The sequence below is a fragment of the Ramularia collo-cygni genome (genome assembly GCF_900074925.1).
Source record: "Ramularia collo-cygni strain URUG2 genome assembly, contig: RCC_scaffold26, whole genome shotgun sequence".
NCBI lineage: Eukaryota > Fungi > Ascomycota > Dothideomycetes > Mycosphaerellales > Mycosphaerellaceae > Ramularia > Ramularia collo-cygni.
The window spans coordinates 209,709-222,498 of NW_019716280.1; the positions used below are offsets into that span (position 1 = coordinate 209,709).

At 51.5% G+C, this 12,790-nt stretch overlaps 6 protein-coding genes; 5 read left to right on the forward strand and 1 right to left on the reverse strand.

Moving 5' to 3' along the window:
• Positions 1–84: 84 nt before the first annotated feature.
• RCC_11060 (uncharacterized protein) lies at positions 85–717 on the forward strand (the record flags this gene model as incomplete). The annotated part of the gene is made up of 1 exon (XM_023776287.1): positions 85–717. One exon carries the CDS (start codon positions 85–87, stop codon positions 715–717), a length of 633 nt encoding a protein of 210 aa, XP_023632055.1.
• Positions 718–1,701: 984 nt separating this feature from the next.
• On the forward strand, positions 1,702–3,471 carry RCC_11061 (uncharacterized protein; the record flags this gene model as incomplete). XM_023776288.1 has 2 exons in its annotated part: positions 1,702–1,892; positions 1,986–3,471. 2 exons carry the CDS (start codon positions 1,702–1,704, stop codon positions 3,469–3,471), a joined length of 1,677 nt encoding a protein of 558 aa, XP_023632056.1.
• A 684-nt stretch (positions 3,472–4,155) lies between these two features.
• Positions 4,156–4,956, reverse strand: RCC_11062 (Probable NADP-dependent mannitol dehydrogenase; the record flags this gene model as incomplete). The annotated part of the gene is made up of 1 exon (XM_023776289.1): positions 4,156–4,956. The coding sequence occupies one exon, from the start codon at positions 4,954–4,956 to the stop codon at positions 4,156–4,158; it is 801 nt and encodes a 266-aa protein (XP_023632057.1).
• A 1,501-nt stretch (positions 4,957–6,457) lies between these two features.
• Positions 6,458–7,291, forward strand: RCC_11063 (related to 5-amino-6-(5-phosphoribosylamino)uracil reductase; the record flags this gene model as incomplete). Its single annotated transcript, XM_023776290.1, has 1 exon — positions 6,458–7,291. The coding sequence occupies one exon, from the start codon at positions 6,458–6,460 to the stop codon at positions 7,289–7,291; it is 834 nt and encodes a 277-aa protein (XP_023632058.1).
• Positions 7,292–8,110: 819 nt separating this feature from the next.
• On the forward strand, positions 8,111–8,592 carry RCC_11064 (related to DUF636 domain protein; the record flags this gene model as incomplete). XM_023776291.1 has 2 exons in its annotated part: positions 8,111–8,231; positions 8,291–8,592. The coding sequence occupies 2 exons, from the start codon at positions 8,111–8,113 to the stop codon at positions 8,590–8,592; spliced, it is 423 nt and encodes a 140-aa protein (XP_023632059.1).
• A 1,615-nt stretch (positions 8,593–10,207) lies between these two features.
• On the forward strand, positions 10,208–12,366 carry RCC_11065 (probable glutaminase GtaA; the record flags this gene model as incomplete). XM_023776292.1 has 2 exons in its annotated part: positions 10,208–10,461; positions 10,512–12,366. 2 exons carry the CDS (start codon positions 10,208–10,210, stop codon positions 12,364–12,366), a joined length of 2,109 nt encoding a protein of 702 aa, XP_023632060.1.
• Between the last annotated feature and the right edge of the window lie 424 nt (positions 12,367–12,790).

Consider the following 12,790-nt stretch of genomic DNA (forward strand, 5'->3'; position numbering starts at 1 on the left):
ACTTGCAACCACCAACTTAGCAACATCTCTTCAATCAGACGGGAACTGCCTGCGAAGCCTCATCAAAACATCATCCTCCTCGAAATGCCAACAAGAGAGTACGAATACTACTGCGGCCACGTCCGCGCCATCAGAGGCGTCCGTTACGATTCCATCCGCACCGAAGATACCCACAATTTCAGCCCACACTTCTCCTTTCAGCAATCTCAGCAAGTTTCTTCCAACGAACAAGACTGTTTTCCCTCAACCCGATTCCAGGACACCTCAGCTGCCTCTACACTCGAGAAAATCGATCGCCAGAACCATGCTCGTCTGGCCGGCGCTCCAACCAGCCGAAGACAGAGCATCYAATTGAACACCGAGATCCATTCGCCACGCTACAAGAACGATCGGCGTGGCTCAGACTGTATCCGAACCGCCAGATTGGGACAGATCATCCTATCCGTCAAGAAGCCGGAAAAGAAGAAGGACCGTCGCTACTTCAGGAACTATAACTGCAAGGAATGTCGCCTATTTACCGCTGTAGAGATCGAGCGATATGCTGCTTTGGAGAGAGCGCGTTCTGCTGCGGACACGGAGAGGATTATCAATGGCTTGAGACCACCACCTTGTGAGCACCAGAGGGGAACAGGAGGGAACAGGTATCGAGGTGATGATTGGTACGAACTCTATGAGACGCAGATGGCTAGCAGGGTGAGGTTTGAGGAGGGAAGCTGAAGTGGATGCGCGTACGACACCGATGAAGGGTCGTATGGAGATGTGATACGAGCATTCGTCACACTGCTGTGTTCTACATTTTTTGTATGTCATTGATATGTTGCAACGTTTTGTAATCATCTTTGGGAATGCTATGGTGTAAACACGTTTATGTCTTCACAATGTAGCGAAACGTCATAATACCTCAACCAAGACTCCAAGTTAGTGTTGGTCTGTGGTCCTCATTCGCGCCTGCCCCTCGCCTTCCTTTTGTGTGATCCTAGCTTGCCTTCCATTCGATTTTAACTCATGTTTTCGCATGGATCCCATTCTCGCTCATCCCCTTTGCCACGAGACTTCTTCGCGTGATCCCACCCGAGTGATGTCTTCTATTCCATCCTCTTGAGTCGCTCCTCTTCTCTCCACGTCTCCTGGATGTGTCTTCGAAGTGGAATAGTTCACACCCTCCTTGAGCTCACGCCCCTCGCTAGGTGGTACCATGTTGATGAATGGTATGATGTCCATTTCTTCTACATACTATACATACTATACATACACATCTTAGAGTCTTCCCTGTTTTTTTTTTTAATTTTGCTGTGTCGGGCATAACGTTAGGTGATATCACCAAATTGCTGAGGTGACGGGAAGTACCCTGAGTTTCTTTTTCAGGGGGTCCCAACTTTTCGGGCTGCATGTGACAAAGTGTCCGTGCAGGTTCTTTTCCTTCTGTTGTTTTTGTTGTTGTCGGTAGTTCTGGAACAGTCATTCCGGAAACTTCATCATCATCGAGATTCAACGAGTATCGAGTAGAAAGAAGAAAGAAGAAGTTCCAAAAAAAAAACCCCCAGTTCCCTCTCGGCTAGCAAACAACCTACAACGCGCCAGCCTTTTAAATTTTCCATCGCCTGTCGTGTTCTGCGCGCACTCTCCTCGTCTTCTCCAACACCTCGCAAGCTTGTCACCCTCAATCGATCAATCAATCAATCAATCAATCGATCGTTCAGCATGGCCGCCTCATCATCATCCATTCCCGTCATCATCATCTCATCTCCTTCTTCGGACTCCAGCAGGACGGCGACGGACTCTGACCTTGATATCCAAGATAAAGCCGAGACGTTGATCAAGGCAATGCAGTCGAGCGGACTGCGACCACCATCTCGACCAACTCATGATGTGAATCTCATCATCAAGTTCCGGTAAGTAGGAGGGAAATAATCAACCAACAGGCCTTCCCATTCCCCCAATCTATGCCGAAAAGCCATCAAACATACTAATCCCCCAAATCGCAGCTATGCGGATCCAAAACACAAGCAACTAACAATCCAACCCATGACCCAACTCCTCGACTTCCACACCCCACCAGAACAAATCCTCCAAATCATCGATGAGAAATGTACACAAGCACGTCACAACGGCAAGACTTTTGCCGCCGCGTACAAAGACGCCCATCCGGATTCCATCCTAACGATGGCGAGTGTGAAGAATGGAGATGAGGGGGATAAATTCCTCAGTGATCGCGAGACGTTTCTGCGTTTTGAGAGGGTGGGGGATATGCTTTTCCATCATCGCAGTAAGACGATGAATATTTCCGTCTTGGTGCATCGTCGAGCCTCCGTCGAGAGGGAAGAACAAGAAGTCACGACCAGTCAAGCGGGCTACAAATTCGTCTTCAATCCTGAAGATCAAACCACGACATTTCTCGGCAGAGCCAGGCCCAACAATACCACCACTACCACCACTACCATCCCTCCCATCCCTCCCATCCCTCCCAAACTCCACAAAAAATCCCCATCTCTTCCCACCAAAACCACCACCACACGACCAACATACATCCACCACCGCCTAGCAACCCTCCCCGAATACCTCCCAACAAACAACCCTTACCCCCAACTCCACTGGGGGATTTTCCAACGCTACAACCCCTCCCGCCCCACCCATCTCTCAACCGTCAAACTCCTCGAATACCACTTTCCCCCCTCCTTCTCCTCTTCTCCCCATCCTCTCGGAAATCTCTCCCAAGCTACTCCAGTCGCTTTTGGCACCCAAGCGGAAATCGCCACAAGTCCCCATCCAAAGAAGATTTTCTTGTCCACGTCGAAGGAGAGGAATAAGGAAATCTGGACGATGCCACCGGATGAATTCCGCGAGGAGAGGTATCGGGGACTTTCTCAGGGGGAGTTTTATGAGGTTTTGTTTGAGAATCTACGACCTGAGAATCGCGAGAGGGTGTTTCTTGAGAGTGGAAGGGAAGAGATGTATCCGGAACCTCGCGTGCCAAAGATGACGTTTCGGGAATACAATTCCATGAAGACGGAGAAGGAGATGTTTCGTGGGGAAGTGCATCTTCTGATTCGCTTTGTGAATCAATTGCGGAGTCGTGGGAGTATACCTCCACGCTTCCCTAGGAGTTTCCCTTTACCCGCAGAAGTGGTCGTCAGCGTTGGGGGGGATTTTTCTACTATGGGAGGCATGCAGGCGATTCGAAGGGGATTGATGGAAGGGTTGGAGGAGTGGTGTGAGAGGCAGGCTGGGGAGGATGTTTGGGGTACTTGGTGGTTGTTTGATCGGGAAGGGGGATTGTGGGGGAGGTGGCATTTGGAATTGTGGATTAGGCCTTTGTTGGGGGTGGAGGGGCGTGATGAGGAGGAGGCGTTGTTGTATAGAATGGGAGGGGAGGATTTTGTGGGTATGTTTGTTGATGAGGGGGTTGCGAGGGAGGTGGTGGGGAGAGGGGAGAAGGTGCTGCTTTATATGGAGGCGCATTTGGTGCCGTAGAGGGGTGGGGTTTGAGGATGGAGTTGGCTTTGTGGAGTGGGAGGGGTGAGGGGAGGTTGATTGACTTGTTGAAGGAATTGGTGGATGCTAGAACTGGAGTGTTGCATCCTCAAGGTCTCGACATATCTATCTGGTACAAGAATGCTTGCAAAAGACCTTGATATTTTGGTAATATGGTAGAGAATGGAGACCAGATGAAGTCAACTTGGAGACAGTCGGACATTCGGCTTCTTCAGTAACGGACCGATAATGAACACCGACGTCATTGGAAGATAGAGGCAGTACAATGTAAGTGGARTGTGCTAGAAGATTGATCACTTCAACACTTGCATTGATGTTCCTCATGGTCAACGCTGCTTGGTATAGATCATAAAAATGGCGTTGCGTATAGTGCAAGCATCCATGGAGGATTTGTGATGTTTTCTGTAGGATTAGCAGATCTTACACTGCGTGACATCACATGATGGGACTTATTCGGTCGTTTTCAATCAAGCCGTCACAGAAGGTGAGAAGGAGAAGGATGGTTCAAGGAGTCTGGTTCAATGTCGTCCATAGCGTACATAATATTTTTTTATTTTCAGCCCCATGTACACAAGACCATGCTATCCAACATCATCATCAAATAGCAAACATCCCCTATCCATCCATTGCAGTCATTCATCATGGGTATCGTGTATTGTGCATCTACCTGCAGCAGTAACCACCGTYAACGAGGAGATCGGATCCGGTGGTGTAGGTGGAAGCGTCCGAGGCAAAGTAGACGTAAGCACCCTTGAGCTCCTTGGCGAGACCATCACGGCCCATGGGGATCATGCTGTGCCACAGCTTCTGCACGTCCTTGGCGACGAAGTCGGAGAGACCAGTGTCAATGTATCCGGGCGAGATGGAGTTGACACGGGCGAAATCGCGCCACTCGTTGGCGAGAGACTTGGTCATGTGGATGCAGCCGGCCTTGGCGACGTTGTAGGAGGTCTGCTCCTGGGGGAAGTTGGCAATGTGGCCGGACATGGAAGAGGTGATGACCAGCGAACCGGTACCACGCTCCTTGAAGTGTGCACCGACGGCCTTGGCGCAGTGGAAGGTACCGTTCAGGTCGATGTTGATGACGTGGTTCCATGCCTCGACGGAGCCGTCGAGCACACCAGAGTCGGCCGTGGCACCGGCGTTGGCGATGAAGGCATCAATCTGGCCAAAGTCCTTGATGACATCGGCGACGAGCTTGGTGCAGTCCTCGTACTTGTCGACCTGGCACTTGTAGGCCTTGACCTTGACTCCGTACTTTTCCGCAAGCTCCTTTGCGTTCTTCTCACCACCCTCGGGGCGGGAGGAGTAGGTAATGGCAACATCGGCACCCATCTCAGCGCAGCCGCGGGCGGCTTCAATGCCCATTCCCTTGGGACCCGAGGCACCGGTGACGACGACGACCTTGCCCTTGAGGGACAGGAGGTCCTTGAGCTCGGTAGCTTCTGGGATTCTCTGAGGCATGTTGGCGGTGGTGTGGTTGTGTGGAAAAGGGGTGTGATGTTATGTTTGGGTATGAAGGAGGGAGAGAATATGTGTTGCGGTTGAGGGCGGCCGAAGAAATCCTTATAAACAATGCCCAGGTTGAAAACCTTTTGGCATTGCCCCTCATCACAGTGATGGTCCCTGAGCTGCCCACGTCGTCACTGATAGTGGGGCAGGCGTTGAGCTCATAACTGCAAGTGAGCTACCTTCCTGTACAATGTGCTCCTTTTCTTTTTCTGGTTGAGAGTTGCGTGACCTTGGCTGAGCAGGTGCATTGATGGCAGGGGYTATTGTTGAGCTCTGGATATGCTCGTGTCGTTTATGCTTCATCAACATACTTTTTGGAGGTGAATGGCAGTTGCGTGAAAGTAGAAGCCAAACCGTCATCAACAAGGTTCCTCGAAAAGAGTGGGGCCCTGATCTCATCCGGTTGAGCTTCGGCGTTGCTTCCTCGCTCCGCGCCGGTTTTCTTGCGTGGGCCTAGAACCAGCAAGACGACTCCATCGCAATGACCACTTCTGACGAGACCATCAACGATGGATGGATCGAATTGCTCGGACAACGAAGAATTTGCAACAGAGAATTCTAGTACAATCCATCGGTGGAATTGACGGGATGAGGGAAGAAGAACAGGGGTCGTTGCTAAACGAAGACATTCAACCTCACCGGACCGACATGCAGTCACTTTCTGTGGGAATGGAATTGGAGGAGCAGCCTTGCACCACCAACTACAACGTYCCGATCTTCTCAACGAGGAGTTACATATTCAACGAGGAATTACGTGTGTATGTATACGCAAAGGCATACGATGAAGCCTTGAACTTCGATACAGAGCTTCATCCGAGACACCACGTTGCTTTCACCATTAGGGTGGTCTTGGCCGTTGGTCTATGCGAGAGCATCTCAACATGCAATGGTTACATTATTCCTGCTGCTGTCTGCGTAGAGGAGTGGGTGGGTTTGAGCTCTGCCCTTCAATGACAGTCGATGTCTATACATACCTCAACCAGTCTCCAGTGACGACTTTGAAATGCACGCACGACCCTCGTTTTTTTCCTCCAGGAGTTGGAAGAACAGTGGTAGGGGAGGCTCGTGGGCAGATTAATGGGCCCATGCGCGGAATCCAAGATTCTTTGACATAGCTGTGCGTCTACGTTGAAGGACAGTAAGTTCCTGCCATATCCAAGACGACGACGACGAAAATGCACTACCCCAACCCTAACCCTATTACCAAGTTCGCAGAAAGGTGGGAAGCTTGCGCAACGTGACCATGAACATCCGTTTTTCGTCTGGCGGTGCTGCACTTTGGATCTCTCTGATACCGACAGGCCGACCTGCGGCACAAAACAAATGGTTTCGAAAAGATCCGTGAGTCCATCCATCCATGTAAGACGGAAGGTGCTCCGTTCCGTGCCCTGCCTGTGACTCAAATTTCGATTCCACTGCACACACCTTCGAAACAAGGAACATAGACATCAACATGTCGGAAGTGCACGAGCTCAGCCATGAAGACCTCACATTCCTCGAAGATTTCATGCCCAAAAGAATTGATGATGATGCCAATGAGCTGCCCTACACCACATTGACCTGGGCCCAGTCACTCGATGGCAAAATTGCCCTGGGACGCGGTTTGCGTACACAACTTTCCGGTGTCGAGAGCAGATCCATGACCCACTACCTCCGGGCACGACACGATGCCATTCTGGTAGGTCGCGCGACAGCTGAAGTCGACAATCCAAGTCTGAATTGCCGATATCCCGGTGCAAGCTTCGATGACCAGCCGCAGCCCGTGATACTGGATATGGACGGTCGCTGGGCAGTGCAGGGCCCGACTAGTAAAGTCCATGGCCTTGCCACTACCAAACAAGGCAAGTTTCCATGGCGTATTGGTGGACAAGACGTACCGGGACATACTTTCATTGCGGCCGTGGAGACGGATCGTCATAACATCACGACCATTTCCGTCCCGAAACAAGCGGGCAGGCTGGCATGGAGGGACATTTTGAAGGCAATTAAGAAGCAAGGCGTCAACAGTGTTATGATTGAGGGCGGTGCTCAGGTGATACAAGATCTCCTGGCGCTCCCGCAGCTCGTAGATGCGGTTATCATCACAGTGGCCCCTACCTTCCTAGGGTCAACAGGGATTTCCATCAGTCCAGCGGAGAGGCGGTCATCGACAGGCGAGATCATCAATGCTGCGTGGCTTGAAAACATGCGGTCGCGACCCTTTGGAAATGATATTGTCACGTGTGGTCGACTTGCTAGGGAAATCCCCTCATCACCAGGGCGTTCCTTCGACATTGCCATGCGTTGAAAAGCCCTCTCGCAGGCGATTAAGAGGTCTTTGGATCCTACGCGGCCCTTTCGACGCGCAGAATTATCGGACACGATGGAGAGCAAAGATAACGACATATCAGATGCTCCTGCTGCATGGCCATTAGTGAACACCTTGATGGTTTCACGTGCCAATCACGCAAGGTCAAGGTACTCTAGTTTGACTTCTCTGTCAACTTCATTCCTCGTCTTTGATATCTGCTTCCTCGTTCCACTTCACTTCTCTTCCAATCCGCAAAGAATACCGATCGACGTGCAGATTCGTGCTTGGATCATGTTCCAACACCGTTTTGGGGATCCACAACTGCACACATTCCTCAGCTCTCAAAGATTGGCCTCCTGGTCCAGAAAATTCCGAACTGTAGTACTGTTTCCTCATGTTCCATGCACCCTCATCAATCAGAGCGTACACACCGCTCCCAAAAGCCAAGCAAGCGACCCTTTGACCGCCCCGCCATCATGCAAGCTGAGGCGAAACATCTCCCCTGCCGAGAGACGATGCACTACTGCAGCACCCGACCAACGGCAAACTGCCCATCATTGGGCCATTGCAGCACCACCACCATCTGGAGGGACTCGTGAAGCTCACTGCTTGATGTAAGGGCTACACAGTTGAAGCATGCGGGGCATCCAAACCACAATCGCGACGCGGACAGAGCCCCACAACCGTCATTAAGCCGTATCGTGAATTATAAGAGCATGCAGCAGCACGGTAGGAGTCTCAACTTCGAATCCCCTTCAACTTGCAACCACACTACATCAAGACTTTCAACTTGACAACCCAGCCAACCTCTCCAACATGCCTTCTTACAACGGCAAGTGCCACTGCGGCCACCATCAATGGGAAGTGGAGCTCACTGCAGACCAATCCAAGCACATCCTATGCCACTGCAACACTTGCAAGATTCTCAGCGGAGGTGGTACGTATCCTGTTCTACACATACTCTACTCATATAGACAAAGATCTCATCATCAACAGCCTACACGATGAACCAAATCATCCCCAAGTCACAGCTCAAACTCACCAGCGGCGGCGAGCCATCCAAGTACATCTACTACGGAGACAGTGGCAAGGCGGTCAACTGCTACTTCTGTCCAAAGTGTACCACGCACATTTACCACCACCAGGAAGTCATGGGTCCGGATACCATTGTTGTTCGCACTGGTCTGCTTCAGGAGGGTCGTGAGAAGTTTCCTGTCGCTGCTGAGATCTATGGCAAGGCTAAGATGAGTTGGGAGCCGAAGATTGCGGAGACGTTTGATACGCTTCCTCCTTCTTAGACGGATAGATAGTGGATGGATGGATGGATGGCAGAAGATTGGAATTGTGGAATTGGGTTGCAGTAGCCCACAATGAKAAGCAGTGAAAGATCAGTGAAAGATTGCGCGTTGCCTTTCCTCCTCGCATTCTCAAGTCCCTATAAGGCATGTGTTCTTCTTCCCTGCAGGTACATCTTGTACGAGCGGGCTGAGGCGTTGGCGTAGCGCCGCCCAAGTCCACGTGTGAATTGCTCCGGTTCCAAACAGCTGCCTGTGACACAGATTTCAGCCGCCATCAGGTTTTCCGCCTCAACGCTGCTGCTGCGTAGGTGGATTTCCCTAATTCTCCGTGGCGTGCGTGCTTGCTTGCTTGAGAGGGCTCACATGACGATCGGGAAGTGCTGGTCACACAAGATGCAAGAGGGGCTTTGGGAAATGCCAATGCCTTGCTTGATGCACGGCATCACCCACATGGTTGCCTTCTGCCACGCCCGCCCGCCTTTTTTGAAATGAGGAGCACAATCTGCGTGGCATGCGGATTTGACTCGGGAGAGGTAATGCACATCACAGACTAGCCATGTGGCAGTTTTACAATGATGCGGGACGGACGATGACAGCAATGGCGTTTTGAATTTGTATCGCTCAGATTAACAGGTTCCTTCTGTGCTTGATGCTTGATGATCATGGCAATTTGGGAGACTTGCTACGTTACAGCAGTTTCCAGATCTAAATCTGTCGCGGTTTCGAAGGTACATGTAGGATGGATGTTGATTGAAACACATGACTCGTGCCTCCTGAGCATGGAAGAGAAGACCTGAAGATGACGAGAGCGGGGCAGTCCCGTGCCGCCCCCGGCATCTTCTTCGATTACCTYTACACTTTCTCTCCCTACTCATGGTCAACGTACTTTTTTTATACAATGGCCACATGATACCCTGCGAATGCCCGACAACGCAGAAACAGAGCAATACCATGGAACAGCATCATCGCAAAGCAGGGACTGACCGTCCTGCTCAAACATTGCCCATCTTCTCGAACCATTTCGAACCAATCCATGTGTGATGCACGAACCCTGCTCTGCACACGGCGGTGGGGAAATGCCACCGTGGGCCCAGGGTAACTTTGGCACGTTGGCATTGCGAGCTGGTATTGCATTGCATCGCATTGCATTGCTCTGGCAAACGACTCTGCCCCAAAGTGATGATGGTGGACCGGTTCTCCCTGAATCCGCGCCATCGTCCGCCGTTCGGACGATGCTCCCGACATCCATTCGACCACGGAACGACGGGGCCCCTCGTTGGTCTCATCTTGGACCGCATGGCTTCACTTCCCGCATCATGTTACACAATCTCGGACGACGACAACTGCGGCTTGGCTGCGTGAAATGAGCTGCAAACTCAATACACTACTACCGAAAGGCTCAGTATTGCTTGATCCTGGCAGATGAATGCCGATTTCAAGGTTGGCGTGTCACTTTCCAAGCCCTATTCCATGTGATAGTTGCAGCATCATCCACCTTTCATCAGCTGCTTCTTTTTGCAGGTGAATAAAATTGCCGGCGGGCCCATCGCTTTTGCTTATTACCGTACTTTCTTTCGTTGTCTGTTGCTCTGCAAACAACAACAACATCTTCATCATGTCTTCATTACTTTGGTGCTTGACTGTTCTGATTACAGCAATTGCCGCCCAGTCGGCTTCCACATTCAGCCCAGCACGGCCGCCTGCGCTTCCTCTGGCTGTGCGGACGCCTTACCTCAGTACTTGGCAACCTGCGGGCAGTGACGGCGGAAATGGAGGGTATCTTGCGGGACAGTGGCCTACCTTCTGGGCCGGTCAGATCAATGGCTGGTGTGGCATGATCAAGGTGGACAATGAAACTTACACATGGATGTAAGTATTGCATGTCAGCGGAACACTGGATCGTAACTAACACATGCTAGGGGAAAGCCAGACCCGCTCCCGCAGGTCGTTGAGCAAACCAGCTTCACTTACACATCCACTCGAAGCATCTTCACCATGGATGTTGGCGGTCTCGTCTCCATGACCATCACCTTTCTCTCGCCTGTAGCTCCCAAGGATGAGAAGAGGCAGAGCATGCCAGTCTCTTACATGTCTGTTGAGGTGCAATCGAAAGACGGCAATGCACACGATGTATCCATCTACACCGATGTTAGCGCCGAGTGGGCTTCTGGAGACCGTGATCAAGTCGCAGAGTGGACTCAGGGTATTGCTCGTGACAACTCTCAAGATATTGTATACCACAAATTCTGGAGACAGCTGCAGCAGGAATTCTCCGAGAACAGCGATCAAGCCGCGTGGGGAAACTGGTACTACGCTACGGAGTCCGGAAAAGGTGTGACCACTCAGTCTGGAGGACACACCAGTGTTCGCAAAGAATTCATCGACAACGGTGAACTGCAAGACAGCAACGACACCAACTTTCGAGCCATCAAGGACGACTTCCCGATCTTCGCATTCGCCAAGGATTTAGGATCTGTCGGCTCTGACTCGATCGAGACGGTCTTCACCATCAACCTGCTCCAAGAAAACAGCGTGCAATTCAACCCTGGCGGTGGCCTGCAGAAAATCCCTGCATTCTGGACAAACACATACTCGGATGAGCTTTCCGCTGTCTGTGCATTCTACCAGGATTACTCTGCTGCCTCAAAGTCGACGCTGGCTTTGGACCAGAGCGTGGTTTCTGATGCGCTGGCCGTAGGCGGTCAAGACTACGTGATCATCACCACACTGGCGGTCCGACAGGCGTTCGCCTCTGTTCAAATCGCTGGTTCCGAATCAGAGCACTACATGTTCCTAAAGGAGATTTCCTCCAATGGAAACTTCCAGACGGTCGACGTTGTCTTCCCTTTCCACCCGATCTTGCTCTACATGAACCCAGAGTGGATGAAGCTTATCTTGGACCCATTGTTCATCAACATGGAAGCTGAATGGCCACAGCCTTACGCCATCCACGATCTGGGTGATCACTACCCCAATGCCACGGGGCATGCGGATGGCATTGCAGCTCTCCAGCCGCTAGAAGAATCTGGCAACATGTTGATCATGACACTCGCCTACGCACAGAGGACGGGAAACACTGCCTACATTGATCAACATTGGGAGATTCTGAGCGAATGGGCTGATTGGTTGATCTCGAACAATACCGTTATCCCCTTCAACCAGATATCCACAGACGACTTCGCCGGTCCATTGGCAAATCAGACCAATTTGGCACTGAAAGGCATCATCGGACTAAAGGCCGCGGCAATGATGGCGGACTTGACCGGACATGGAGATGCAAGTGATCGCTATGGAAGCACTGCTCAAGACTGGATTCAACAATGGGAGGAGTTGGGCATTGCCAAGAACGCAAACCCACCGCACACAACCCTGAGCTACGGTGACGACGAATCCTACGGGCTGCTCTACAACATGTATGGTGATGCACTTGCCAAGACCAACATCGTTCCGAGAAGAATCTACGAAATGCAGTCCAATTTCTACCCATCCGTGGAGCAAAAGTACGGCGTTCCGCTCGATACGAGGAACGTGCGAACGAAGAACGACTGGGAGATGTTCTGTGCGGCCATTGCTTCCAAGGACACCGCCGCAATGTTCTTACGAGACCTTGTCAAATTCATCAACGAAACTCCCACCAGTGGTCCGGTGACTGACCTCCACACAGTCGACACGGGCACATACTCGAATGGGGCCGCTTTCAGAGCGCGACCCGTGGTTGGTGGGTGGTTCTCGCTACTGGCGTTGGACAAGACAGGCATACCGGACGGTGTTTAGGGAGGGAAGGAAAGTTGGGTGGGTAATCAAGATGGTTCAATGATCGACGATTGAGCTTTGGCGTCACACCGAAGCGCCTTTTATGGCAGTTGCACATCCCGGCAGCCAGGCTACCGTTCCTGAGAGCTGGGGTGACGTGCTGGCGGGTGGGTCCCTGGAAATTGGATAATGTCTTTAGGCAGTGCCAAAATTGTCACACGCGCCAGCCCAAAGTGCAGGGTTGGGAGCTATCTGACATTTGCACAATTCTTAGATACTCCGTACTGTATCTGGCTGAAACGGAATTTCATCTCCCGGATCTCTTGGCTCATAGATCCACCATCGAGTGCAGTCCACACCGACCATGGCTCTGATTGGCGGATGGTCTGGTCGGTCGACAAGGACGACCATGCTTCCGAGCCAAACATCTTTGGAACACTGACGA